This window comes from Anas platyrhynchos, chromosome 14, assembly GCF_047663525.1.
Source record: "Anas platyrhynchos isolate ZD024472 breed Pekin duck chromosome 14, IASCAAS_PekinDuck_T2T, whole genome shotgun sequence".
NCBI lineage: Eukaryota > Metazoa > Chordata > Aves > Anseriformes > Anatidae > Anas > Anas platyrhynchos.
The window spans coordinates 7,803,444-7,815,751 of NC_092600.1; the positions used below are offsets into that span (position 1 = coordinate 7,803,444).

At 46.2% G+C, this 12,308-nt stretch overlaps 2 protein-coding genes across 9 annotated transcripts in view; one reads left to right on the forward strand and one right to left on the reverse strand.

The window, feature by feature from the left end:
- CYFIP2 (cytoplasmic FMR1 interacting protein 2) overlaps positions 1 to 12,308 on the forward strand; it is a 53,439-nt gene that overhangs the window by 22,489 nt on the left and 18,642 nt on the right. For all 7 annotated transcript variants that reach the window (XM_027468114.3, XM_072023603.1, XM_038186293.2 and 4 more), the window contains exons 14-23: positions 345 to 511; positions 798 to 945; positions 1,325 to 1,478; positions 2,022 to 2,178; positions 2,910 to 3,006; positions 3,575 to 3,651; positions 4,583 to 4,691; positions 5,075 to 5,194; positions 5,873 to 6,072; positions 6,538 to 6,625. In XM_027468114.3, coding sequence (XP_027323915.1) covers positions 345 to 511; positions 798 to 945; positions 1,325 to 1,478; positions 2,022 to 2,178; positions 2,910 to 3,006; positions 3,575 to 3,651; positions 4,583 to 4,691; positions 5,075 to 5,194; positions 5,873 to 6,072; positions 6,538 to 6,625 — 1,317 coding nt within the window. The remainder of the gene's footprint in view (positions 1 to 344; positions 512 to 797; positions 946 to 1,324; positions 1,479 to 2,021; positions 2,179 to 2,909; positions 3,007 to 3,574; positions 3,652 to 4,582; positions 4,692 to 5,074; positions 5,195 to 5,872; positions 6,073 to 6,537; positions 6,626 to 12,308) is intronic.
- FNDC9 (fibronectin type III domain containing 9) overlaps positions 6,638 to 12,308 on the reverse strand; it is a 35,362-nt gene continuing 29,691 nt past the window's right edge. Inside the window, exons 1-2 of one of the 2 annotated variants that reach the window (XM_021278887.4) lie at positions 9,655 to 10,291; positions 6,638 to 8,120 (exon numbers count right to left, since the gene is read on the reverse strand). In XM_021278887.4, the coding sequence (XP_021134562.4) occupies positions 7,451 to 8,120; positions 9,655 to 9,803 (819 nt within the window). In that variant the 5' untranslated portion in view covers positions 9,804 to 10,291 and the 3' untranslated portion in view covers positions 6,638 to 7,450. Of the gene's footprint in view, positions 8,121 to 9,654; positions 10,292 to 12,308 lie in introns of those variants that run through there. The other variant, XM_038186299.2, reaches the window with a different exon arrangement.

Genomic DNA, 12,308 nt, shown 5'->3' on the forward strand with positions numbered 1-12,308 from the left:
CTGTTCTCATCAGATCTGTCCAAGTCACACAGCTGCACTCACATGGGGCATGTGCAGTCTCCCAGGACTGGGTGTTATTAAAGATATCAAGAGATCAGGAGTGGAAGCAGGGTCTGCCAAGGGATAGGGGCCATTTCAGAGACAGTGGTACTGGAAATGTTCCACCAGTTCATGGTGATCCTTAAAGCAGAAAACAAAACAAAACAAATAAAGCCACGTATTTGCTGTACCCAAGTTACTTGAAGAGAATTAATTTAGTACCAAGTTATCATAATGGTGGATTTATGGACCTGTCCATACAAAGGAAAACTGGGAAGTACATCTGTTTTTAATTTTTGCTTCAGGTAATTGCCATGATCAAAGGTCTGCAAGTGTTGATGGGCCGGATGGAGAGTGTCTTTAACCAAGCCATCCGTAACACCATCTATGCAGCCCTGCAGGACTTTGCCCAGGTGACTCTGCGAGAGCCGCTCAGGCAGGCAGTCAGGAAGAAGAAGAACGTCCTGATCAGGTTGGTCTTTCTTGAATGTAACACAAAGCCGGTGTATTTATTTGTGTAATACATTTGTACTATATAAGCATGTGCCCCTGCAGACAGCTTAATGTTACACTACCAGCCAACATACTTTGGCCAGCAACTCTTTTCATGGTCAGTTTTGGACATGACTCCCCCCAAAACAACTTTGTGTCTCCCCACCTCATATACTTCCCACCTTGTATATGCACAGCAGTCAGTATTTTCACCTTGCAGTAAAATCAAGTTTAAGCACTAATTTCCCTCCCCCTACCTATTTCAGTGTTCTTCAAGCAATTCGGAAGACAATCTGTGACTGGGAGGGAGGTCGTGAGCCACCAAACGATCCTTGCCTGAGAGGTGAGAAGGATCCTAAAGGTGGATTTGATATTAAAGTCCCACGAAGAGCAGTAGGACCATCAAGTACACAGGTATGTAAATTTCTGTCTCCTGAGTAAGAAATTAATGGTCTTACTGGCATGTAGGAGTCTCCCATCCCATGTGTTGGCAGCTGTTTCCATGGGATTTTTAGTAACATCTTATAACATTATAACTCAGTAACGTCATAACTTACAACATCGATAATTCACATGCTATGTGTTAAATGTTGCTTTGATGCCTAGTTTGTTCCTAAAGCCTCCTTTTTTTAGGTTTATGATTATTTCTAGTTCAGAATGATGGTGGCCTATAGGGCTGAGAGAGTAGAGTAGAAACCAGTCAGGAGAAGTGTTATTTTTTGCTGCAGAGCACCATGGCAGTGTGTGGTGGTATCTCACAGGATAGTAACTCCATGTTAACTTCCTTCCAAAGCTCTACATGGTGCGGACCATGCTGGAGTCCCTCATAGCAGACAAGAGTGGCTCAAAGAAGACTCTGAGGAGCAGCTTGGATGGGCCGATAGTCTTGGCCATTGAGGAGTTCCACAAGCAGTCCTTCTTCTTCACCCACCTTCTCAACATCAGTGGTGAGGCTATGGCACGGGGAGGCTTGAATCCAACTTTTGCACACTAGCAAAGTATCTTTGCTCTGTGTTCACCTATGCAGAAGATTTTCTTTGATTTTTCCCAGATGTTCTACTTCTGCCTGATACAGGCTTGCTTGTAGGTATTAATCATTATGTGAACAGGAATGAGTCAGCAATAGCGAAAGAGACATAAACTGTAGTTTAGTTTCTAGGAGTGGGGTTTTCTTTCCATCTTAGCCAAGCTTCTGAGCCACTAGGCACAGAAGAAATCTTCCCAAGTGATTTTGAGCTGTTGAAATTTTCTTCCTGGAGCTCTAGAGCAAAAGGAATGATCTCTTCTTCCTCTTCTATTACAAAGTGCTCAGACAGCATGAACAGAGTCTTTGTTTAAAAGTGGAGACATCCCAGAAAGCAGTTTCATGCCCCAAAACAGTCCAGTATGACACCACTGGCACTGCTTCTTGTGCTCTTCCCTCTCTCTCTGCCACCCCTAGAGAGTAACTTTGGTGCCCTCCCACTGGGGGGATCTCCTCTGTGTTTCAGAAGCGCTGCAGCAGTGCTGCGACCTGTCCCAGCTCTGGTTCCGGGAGTTCTTCCTGGAGCTGACCATGGGCCGCCGCATCCAGTTCCCCATCGAAATGTCCATGCCTTGGATCCTTACAGACCATATTCTGGAAACCAAAGAACCCTCCATGATGGAGTAAGAGCTGATGGGCTGTGGTGGGTCTGTGCCTTCACTCAGGCTTGCAATTTTCTTTTGGAGAAGGGTAGGCTGGTGGTGAGCAGTCTCTTTGACAAGGAAGGAAAAAAACAAACTGTATTTCTTGCCTTGCTGTCACATGAGTGTGCACTGTGTGAATAACTCATTAGCAAATGCACACTGCCTGCTTCCTGACACTGGCACTTGCTTATGCATCATAAACCAACAATTGGCAACTGCTGTATTAGGATCAGCACACAGCTTGGTGATAGTCATCTGCACACAGCAGCCAGCCAGCATGTGCAACCAAAGGGATGTGGGCCCTGGCTGAAGCACTTAAGCACTTTTTTTTCTTTATACAAGTGATAAGTGATCAGAGGAATTGCTGTTATGCAAGTACAGTTATGTTCATAATAATATTCCTCATTTGGAAAGCTTTGTTTACCATTTCATAACCACTGTGAGGGCACTCTGTGGAGTCCGGGCAGAACAACGTTTTTTAATGGCAGAGAAGGAGCAAGCATTGATAGAACAACTCACAATTAGGACACGTCCAGGTCTGTTCTTGCTGCTTCCAGCAACTCAGACAGAGGGAGTGAGGTGGGGGGATTTGAGGGACTGAAGTGAGAGGAGGTGAAAGGAGTGAGGTCAGAAAAAAGCCACTTCTTGCACTGAGTCGCTGCTATTTTTGCTGATATGCTCCAAGGCATGATCTGCTTTCTTGCCCTCAGGTACGTACTGTACCCCTTGGACCTCTACAATGACAGCGCATACTATGCCTTGACCAAGTTCAAAAAGCAGTTCCTGTATGATGAAATTGAAGCTGAAGTAAGTCTTTTTCATCTTCATTGTATGGAAGGAGCTCACTGGGGTCACATTGCCCTGTTTGACAGCCCAGCCCAGTAGTGCAGTGCATTAGTTGTAGGCATCTCCTGAAAAATACACCCCATGAGAATGAGAAATTTTCAGAAGATCAGAATATTCTGAGAGCTGACATGCTCTGCTGATTAAAGGCTTCAGCTCAGCAGTGCCCACGGGGACCAGTGGAAGCCAAATGCTATTAAACACTGGGAGCCTGGAAGAGTCTGTCTGATGGGCAGAAGGTTATGAGGCATCAGAGGAAAATGAGAACCCAGAGATCCCTGCAAGAGAAGGGTGACTGTGGATGGGGGACGGGGCCCTCCAGGAACATTTAGAAACTATAGGCCAGAAACATAACTGCAAATTTCTGCTTATGTTTAGCATGTGAGATCTGCAGTGTGGTTTTTAGATAACCTGACATACATGTGTGTATTAAATTAGAGCTCTGTATTGCGTTGTATCGATCTTGCATGAGTAGGAAGGAGCTATTCTGTGTCAGTGACACCCTCATGATGTCTTGTTTTTTCTCCCCCAGGTGAATTTATGCTTTGATCAATTTGTGTACAAGCTGGCAGATCAGATCTTTGCCTATTATAAAGCAATGGCTGGCAGGTAGGAGAACCTGACTGCTTCTGCTGAGTGATGATAGTGCTGCATCCAAGTCGCTGTTAACCAAAAGGTTCCCCTCAGGGAGTAGCCGCTGTGGGTAGACATAACAAAACAGATCATCCTTTCCTCACAGAGCGTGCTATTCGTGTCACACCAGTGTAGATGGGAAAAATGAATTAATGGTGCCAAGGCAGACATGGTTAAAAGTGAAATAAAAATAATTCATATCCTATGTATCTATTTGAGTACAATTTGTGAGAGCAGCAGCACAGTAAACCAAGCCTATTGAAGACATGTCCTTGCTTGACACTTGTACCAGACAGATAAGTGGAAACCTCCCATCTCTAAGAAACAGGGATATGCGCTTGTCCTCACCCTAGCAGAGCAGCAGGACTTGTAACGACTAGAGGGATTCTCACTGTCTTAGATCACACTTCAGACAGCTGCCTGCTTCCAGCTGGAGAGAGAGGCCCTTGGTGACTTTTCCTCCTAACCACTGAAAGAACGTGGATGAACTCTAATGAGAGTCTTCCTCTCATGTCCCCAAAGGTGAACCAAGTCTTCAGTCTAACTCTGCCAAGAGTTTTGACTCTAATCACATCAGACCTTAGAGAAGGAGAGCAATCAGCACCACCAGCAAACTGTTCCTACAGCAGACCGTCAAGGAGGGAGCATACCTGTGGGATCACCCCACTTCCTGGCACTAGTGATATCTTCCAGCACAATCTTTTTGGATGATTTAGCCATAAGAGCCAAGAATGATAGCAGCATGGCAGTCCCTAGATAACTTCTGCTCTGTGATTTAGTAGTGTGCGGAAATTTTCTTGGCATTCAGAGCAAGTTGAAAGGAAGAATGAAAACAACTCTGGAAAAGATCCACAGAGTAGCTGGTTGTGCATGTTTCCTTTCTCCTGACATTGTTTTCCTTTTTCAGTGTTTTATTGGACAAACGTTTCCGGGCCGAGTGTAAGAATTACGGGGTGATCATTCCATACCCACCATCCAACCGCTACGAGACACTGCTCAAGCAGAGGCACGTCCAGGTACACTGCAGGCAGCAGACTGTGGTATTCTCAGCTCTTGGTCTCTTATCCTTTTGTTGGCAGCTGGCATCCTAGTGCTGGGCTCAGTCAAGACCAGTGCTCTAATGTGAATGGTTGAACCTGCTTCTGACACACCACGCTCAGGACATGGGGCCGGGGGGGGCAATTAATTATGTTATTATAATTAAGTTATGCTTCACATTTCCATCCTTACTTTCCTAAGTAATAGTAAACCCAACAGAGGCATTTGTATTACCATTTTCACATTTAAGCAGCACTGGATATTTGGCTTTAACTTCTGTCTATTAAAAACCAATCAAAATACTAAAACAGCTTTTCCCCATCTGTATATAGCAAACAAATATTTTCTCTTCTTTTCCCAGTTGCTGGGTAGGTCAATTGACCTGAACAGGCTCATAACCCAGCGTATCTCAGCAGCGATGTACAAATCATTAGACCAGGCCATTAGCCGCTTCGAGAGTGAGGACCTGACATCCATAGTGGTAAGAACTGTTCCCGACTAAAAGAATAAATATTGAGAATAATACACTGCTGTGAATACAGAGTCAGCTGTCTTCTGCCAGAAGTCCCACCTACAGTAGGTTTCAGCCAGGCGTGCATTCTCCGTTACGATGCTGAGTCTCTACTGTTTCTACTTTTAAGCCTTAATTGCATTATTATTGGGCCATATCTGTGTAAATCGTAAGGTAACAGTCAGCAGTTAAATTTTGCAGACATTGTAGAATAGAGTCCTGTGATCTGGGAGTGGGAAATCTTAACTGTAATTCCCTCTGTTGACTGCAGGTAACTGAGATCGCTTACGTGCGTACAGGATTTGCTGCCTTTGATACTTTACAGGAGCATCACAGTCAAGTAGTGTAAAATTACCAGTTTCCACCTCCGAAGGATGCTGTTGTGAAAGCCAGCCAGCACTCAGTGGGGAACAAATTATTTTTTCTGCCTGCAAGTTTAGGAGATACTGGAGCAGGACCCCCTTGAGTAGAAGTGCAATTGGCCTCGGCCACTGAGTTAAATTGATGCCTTTAGCATTTGCTACATCCTCACCTGGGAAGTTGTGTGTGGGGTGTGGATATAGAGTCATCCCCTTGGCAATTAAATCAGCTGTTTCTGTTGTCATCTTGGTAACACTTTTGCATCTGCCACTGCTTTATGTGCTGCAGGAGCTGGAGTGGCTGTTGGAAATAAATCGCCTGACTCACAGGTTGCTGTGCAAGCACATGACATTGGACAGCTTTGATGCCATGTTCCGGGAGGCCAACCACAACGTCTCCGCACCCTATGGCCGCATCACCCTCCATGTCTTCTGGGAGCTCAACTTTGACTTTCTACCCAACTACTGCTACAATGGATCCACCAACAGGTGAGGAGGAAAAGCATGGCAGGGGGCACCCAAAGACCCTGTGTTTCTTTCCAACACATCACACCTGGCACATAAAATTCACATGCATTGTAGTGAGGTTTTTATTCCAAATGAAATGCAGCATCAATGGAAAAAGTTAAACCCCAACAGCTCCGGCTGGCCTTGAAAGCTCAAGTAACAAATTCGAGCAACAAAGTTGGACAGAGACTGCAAGCAACTGAGGTAGTTTGGTTTAGAGGGCTGTGACTCCACAGCAGAACTGTGTCAGCTTCTCAAAAAAAAAAAAAAAGGCAACAAAACCACCTTTGTAATATGTTAAACCAATGTATTTTACATCAGTGATAGATTGGAGCTCATTCGTGTAGCTCAGGTACTGCAGTTCATCCCAGACCGCGCAGTGTCTGCACTGACCGTGGTTAACCAGGCACTGACCGCTTTCCTCCCCGTCTCCTGTGCCCACCACAGGTTTGTGAGGACAGCAATCCCCTTCACGCAGGAACCCCAGCGGGACAAACCAGCCAACGTTCAACCCTATTACCTCTATGGATCCAAGGTCAGTAAATGAGCCACAGCAGCCAGCAGGGGTGGATGTTGGAGTCCTTTATTTAGGAAGAAAGCAATGCAAGAACTAGTTCATTAACAGTGTGATGGATGCAAATGTACCGGGTCACATTGCCGTGTGAAATCAAAAAGCCATGCAAGAAGCAGCTTCACTGTGCTTTTTGCTATTGCTTTCTCATATTTTTCTCTGTAACATGCCTGTGTTAGGGGGCACTGACACTGCTCTGCGCTCATTGGCACCAACACCAAGTCACATCCACCTAAATGCAGAGAGAGGAGAGTGAGTTGGAGCTCCAGAGCAGTGCTGCTCCCCGAGGAAGGTGTTACTTCAAGAATCCTGTTTGTAGTTCAAAAAGGGAATTACTAAAATACTTCTGTGCAAATGTAGACAACTTATTACTGACAAAAAGCTCTTTTGTCAGGCCATGATTACTGTTTATACAAGCATTACGAGGGCTTGGGGGGTGATGCTAATGGAGAATCACTCAAGCATGAAACTACTGGAGTGGAGTTTATTTCTTGTGTACATTGGTTGATGATTTTGAAGTGAATCTACAGTACTGATGCAGATTAGATAATGACACTACAGTCAGCCTAGCCTGGCTGTTCCCAGAAAGCTGACTTGGTTTCCTTTTAAAAACCGCTCAGTAAATGAGAATATTTTTGTCACTTGACAAAAGCCTTTCTCCCTGCGGCTAATATTTCCACCTCATGTTCTGCCCTGGGACAAACAGTTCCCAACACAGATGCTTGTGTTGGCAAGAGCTTGGGAAAAACAGCACGAACCAAACTTCTAAGCAGGGCCTCCCTTTTGCTCTCACTGAAGGCCGTGCTGTGGCAAGATGGCCCTCCTGTCATCGCTGTTCTTATAGGGAAAGAAGCAGCGGGGGGAACTATATGGGCTCTCCCTCATGAAACTGGAGCTCCTCATTAGCACGGTGGTCATGGGCACTTCCAGAAGCTCCTCTTTCAGTCCATCACTCGAGGGACCATCCAGCGAGCTGCTGCCTTCTCCCACTTCTTCTGAGCTGCCATCAGGCTCCTTCAGCCTTGACGCCCCGCGGCACCGTGCCGACCAGAACTGCAGGCAGCCGTAGGCCAGGAGAGCTATGAAGCAGAGCAGCAGCAGGCTGCTCACCATCCACATGGAGGTGGTGGGCTCGTGCTTCGAGCCGCCGAAAAGCAGGGGGGGTTGGTCCAGCGTGTGGAACGTGGTGCAGTGGTTGCTGGAGGGGTAGGAGTTCTTGCACGTGATGCAGAGGACGTAGATGGTAGAGGGCGTGAGTCGGTGGAGGACGAGGGAGCTGAGGGAGTGGGGAACTCGCTCCTCACGGTGGAAGTTTTGGCGTAAGTAGCCGGCGAAGACGCTGTTCCAGTTGGGGCGGTACATGACGTGGTAGTAATTCTCCGGACAAGGGTTGTTTGTGGCCCAGGAGACCGTGGCACTGGTGTAAGTGATGTTGTGCACTTCGATGTTCATTGTGCCCCTGAAACCAGAAGCAGGGAGAGGCTGAGTTCCCCAACGCGTGTACGGGCTCAAAGGCCACTGACATCAGTGCAGTCTTTCCACTGGCTTTATTAGCCTTTGTATTGGACTCTTATAGGCTTCAGGAGAATTCCCTTTGCTTTTTGTAAATGACTAGAATGTACAGCCTATCAGATAAGTCATGAATGTCTCTGCACTATTTTTTGTTTGTTTTGCAAATATTAGTCACTAAAAAAAATGTATTTTGAGAACTGTTAAGCACTCTCTAACAGAAAGGTTCCTCACAACTGTCTTTAGACTTTTCAGCGAACTTTTAGAAATTGAGTAACTCAGGTGACTGCTTTGAAACCTCCCCATTTTGCTGTAGGCTCCTACGCTCACAGGGAGGTTGTGGAAATTAAACGTAACCTGTTGAGGCACCTGCCACAATCAATATTTTCATTTCTAATCCTGCTGCTTCCATGACTTCCATGCTCATGGCTGTTACTGTCTTTTCTCTCAGTCACCACCTCTCTTCCTTGAATGTAGAAACTGTTATATGCCCCTTTGCAGCTGCAAAGAGAAAGCGACTGTAGAAATTGAGCTGCCCAGGAGGTAGGAGGGAGCTTTCTCTACTGACAGGAGGAGTGTTCCTGACAGGCTTAGATTAGATGCTAGATTTTAGGTGGCTAAAATTACCAAATTTGAATTCTGCGGGTGCCCAGACTACTCTATCATCCTGCTGCTTCTTGGAAAAATAAATAAATAAATAGATAGATAGATAGATAAATAAATAAAACACCACCTGGGACATAGGGCATACTTTATGCTCTAGTTAGATTTTGTACAAATCTCTTTGCGACTCGTTGTCTATATAAAAAGCTTTTTTGCTTCCATTCCCATGGAATAGAAAGGATACTGCAAGTGTGATTAACATAAACTGATTACTAGGCTAGCTCCAGTTTGCCTTGTGGAGTTTCCAATAGAAATCTTGATTTTACACCTAAATGTCACATGGAAAAGCTGCATAATGATTAAATAACTGTTTTAAGCTGTTGCTGCACTTTGCATACCTAACTTGTTGCTTAATAAAGTCTTTCTGTTCCTACAGCATCTCACACTGTGTAATATCAGGATCTGAAGTGTGAGATCTGAAGTCTGGTGAAATGTAATATCAGTGTCTTCAAAGCCCAAATGTACAAATAACAATTAAATATCTCTCCCCTGGATAAAAGACTTCAACCACTAACAAATTGCTGTTTAACAGCAGCCACAGACTGGTACATTGCTCCTTCAGGTCACCAAAGTGCCCTCTGAGCCTTCTCACAGGGCTCTCTCTCTCACCCTGCCGAGCACCCCAAGCAGGAGCTGCATGCAGTAGAGCTGATTTCTTTTTTCTTTCTTTTTTTCCTCCTCCCCTTAATAAAACTAACTTTCTCTTAATTCACTCTAGAAGCAGATTCATCTTAACGACTGTTTTAAGCATTCTTAGGAGCAGAGCAGGAAAGCACAGCACCCGTCCCTAGGCACTCCCGGCGCCGCAGGCAGCAGCTTACCTCCCCTGCAGGTCCGCAGCAGCCCCTCGGTGCTGGTGAGCAGTGTGGCACCTTCCCTTCTTCCCCTCTTCCCACCGCCAGGTCCCTCCTGCCTCTAAATCCCTTCCCCGCGCACTGCCTCGTGTTATACCCATCTCGGGCTCCGTCATCTCTCACCATAGCAACCAATAGGAAAGGATGGGCAGGCGTCTTCCAATGATTTGGGAACGTTATCCCTAAAAGCTTTTGCCTGAGAAAAGTGGGTCTCTGAGGCAGAAAAACAAGACAGGCAGTTTTGTTTTCTCTTTGGTTTTGTTTTTCTTTCCTCCCTACCTGCAGCCCCGCAGTGAGAACGCTGCAACCCTGCTCCAGAGCCACTGCCCCCCAGCAGGGTCTGGGGTCAGAGCCACACTGGCACGGGGCATGACATCCAGCTCCTGGCCTTTTGATAGATTATTATTACCTACTGATAGTTGGTCACTGAAGGGCTTTGTCTTTAATGCTTTTTCTTGCATATTTGAACTGCTGTTTTAAATCAAAGCTAGTTGAGCAGTAGGTTTTCAACCCTGCTGCTGCAGCACTACACATTCACTTCTTAATTGTTCTTCAAGCTTTGTAGTAGGAGCAGGAACTGGATTTTCAAAGACCTTGATCCTTGCTAAACTCCTGTGGGATTAAGACAGGCTCTTTGAATGCCCCTGCCTTACAGGAGACTCGGGGATGTCCCATCAGCAAGGTGAGAGGACAGGAGGGAGAGACAGAGTCGGCAGCAGCAGGGTTTGGGGGAGCAGCCTGAGCCTGTGGCCAGGAGGGGACAGATACGGCAGCAGAGCTAGTAAGGAGAGGCTCTCAAGAAGTGACGCACTGCTCTCTGAAGCCAAAATGTATTCAAGAGGGAAACTTTCCCAAAAGAAATGTTGATTCTGGGTCTGGAGTTATTAGTTCCACATCCTTACTAGAAAGGTGATTGCAGTGTTTCAAAGATCTTCCAGACTGTATTAATGAGGAAATGATGCAGACTGGATCAGGAGAGGCTGTTAGAAGCCTGGGCTGTACATGTCACCCTTGCTTTTGATTGATGCTTTGCAGTTCTGGGTGTTTTATCTTCCAGGTCCTGCTGTATTTTCGTCTGTTTCTGAGTGAGCTGCAGCTGCCAGAGAGCTGAAAACTGGGATTAAGGATGAAAATAATTATGGGTAGGGATGGAAATGGAAGTGCTCCCAGGTGGCTTCCTGCCTTTTATATCACTTGGTCCTCCTTGCAGAAGCAGGGGGAGACTTCTTAGCTGCTCCCGTGCTGTGAGTAAAGTACATCCTTGCCTGGAGGGAGAGAGCTGAGGATACAAACCCTTGCTCGGAAAGGTGGTATACACCACGTGATAGTATTTTCATGGGAGAAGTGCTTCCCTACTGCAGCTGGGCTGTTGAGTTTACTGATGTTCACAGTTGCTTCAAAATTAAATTTCAGTTGTTCACAAATAACGTGTTAACAGGAATAAAAGAAACCAAGGAAAACAGGAATACTTAATTAGGTCAGCAAAGGGTCCTGCTAAGCTTTCTCCAGTCAGCGATTCACCACTAGCCCAAAGGGAACCACACCAAAGCTTTCAGTGGTGTTGGCACTGCCTGCTCCCGAAGTCAAGCTGGCACCAGTTTACCTGGGGGATGAGCTTGAAATTCTCATTTCCTAGGACAAAAACCCACCAAAACCGTGCCAGTGCTGTAGCACTGGTGTTCCCTACTACCCAAATAACACCTGCTGGTGTCCCCGGCTGTCCCTGCCTGCCATCACTCCCTGCAGCAGGCAATCCATGGGTGTGCTCAAGTGACCGGCAGAAAGTGAGCCATCCTCTGCCATTCAGCCACTTAGAAAATGCAGCAGGTGTTCACGTCTCCTACAAAGAAGCTGTAAAATCACCAGCAACCCACTTCTTACTGCTCGTTAACCGCTTCTTAGCTCTGACAATGCTCTAGATGGAGCTTAATTGATGTATTTTCATGAATGCTTCTGTTTTGGCACTGCTGTGCCCAGGGTTGCACCAGAGTCACTGAAGATCACTGCTTCCCCTGGGGGCTGAATTTGCCCATGAGTTCTTAGGAACATGCAGGCAGACGTAACCTGCAGGGCAGTGCATGCTGCTGGCACTTGTATAAATAGTCACGGCGTGCGAGTGGGATGGAGTGGCTCTATTTTCTGCTGCCAGGGCTGCAGCAGTGGCACAAAGGCGTTACGGGGCTGTGCTTGCTGCAGGTGGTGTTGGCAGCGGGGGCTGCTGAGCCCCTCCAACAGACTGCATGTGTTGTGCTGCCTGTCCTGCCATGGCCAGCAGCTCATTGTAAGTAATAGCTCTGTGTGTGTGTGTGAGTAGCAATCGGCAGCCAGTACAGCAAGGCATTATACTGAAGCACAGAATATGCACGCAGTTCATAGTCCCTTTTTTTTTTGTCTCTAAATCTATTCCTCTTTTGCTAGTTCTTTATTTTTTTTTTCCAAGGGACTTCTGGCACAAGCAGTATCACCTATTATCACTTTGTCTGATCTATTTTATCAGATAAAATTCTCCCTGCCTTCCCTCAGGTGAGCTCAGACAGGTCTGGGTGATAGCCAACAATGAGCTTGAAGATGTGGAAATGACACCGAGTTCTTGTTTCCCTTCATTTGCCACTCTAGTGTTC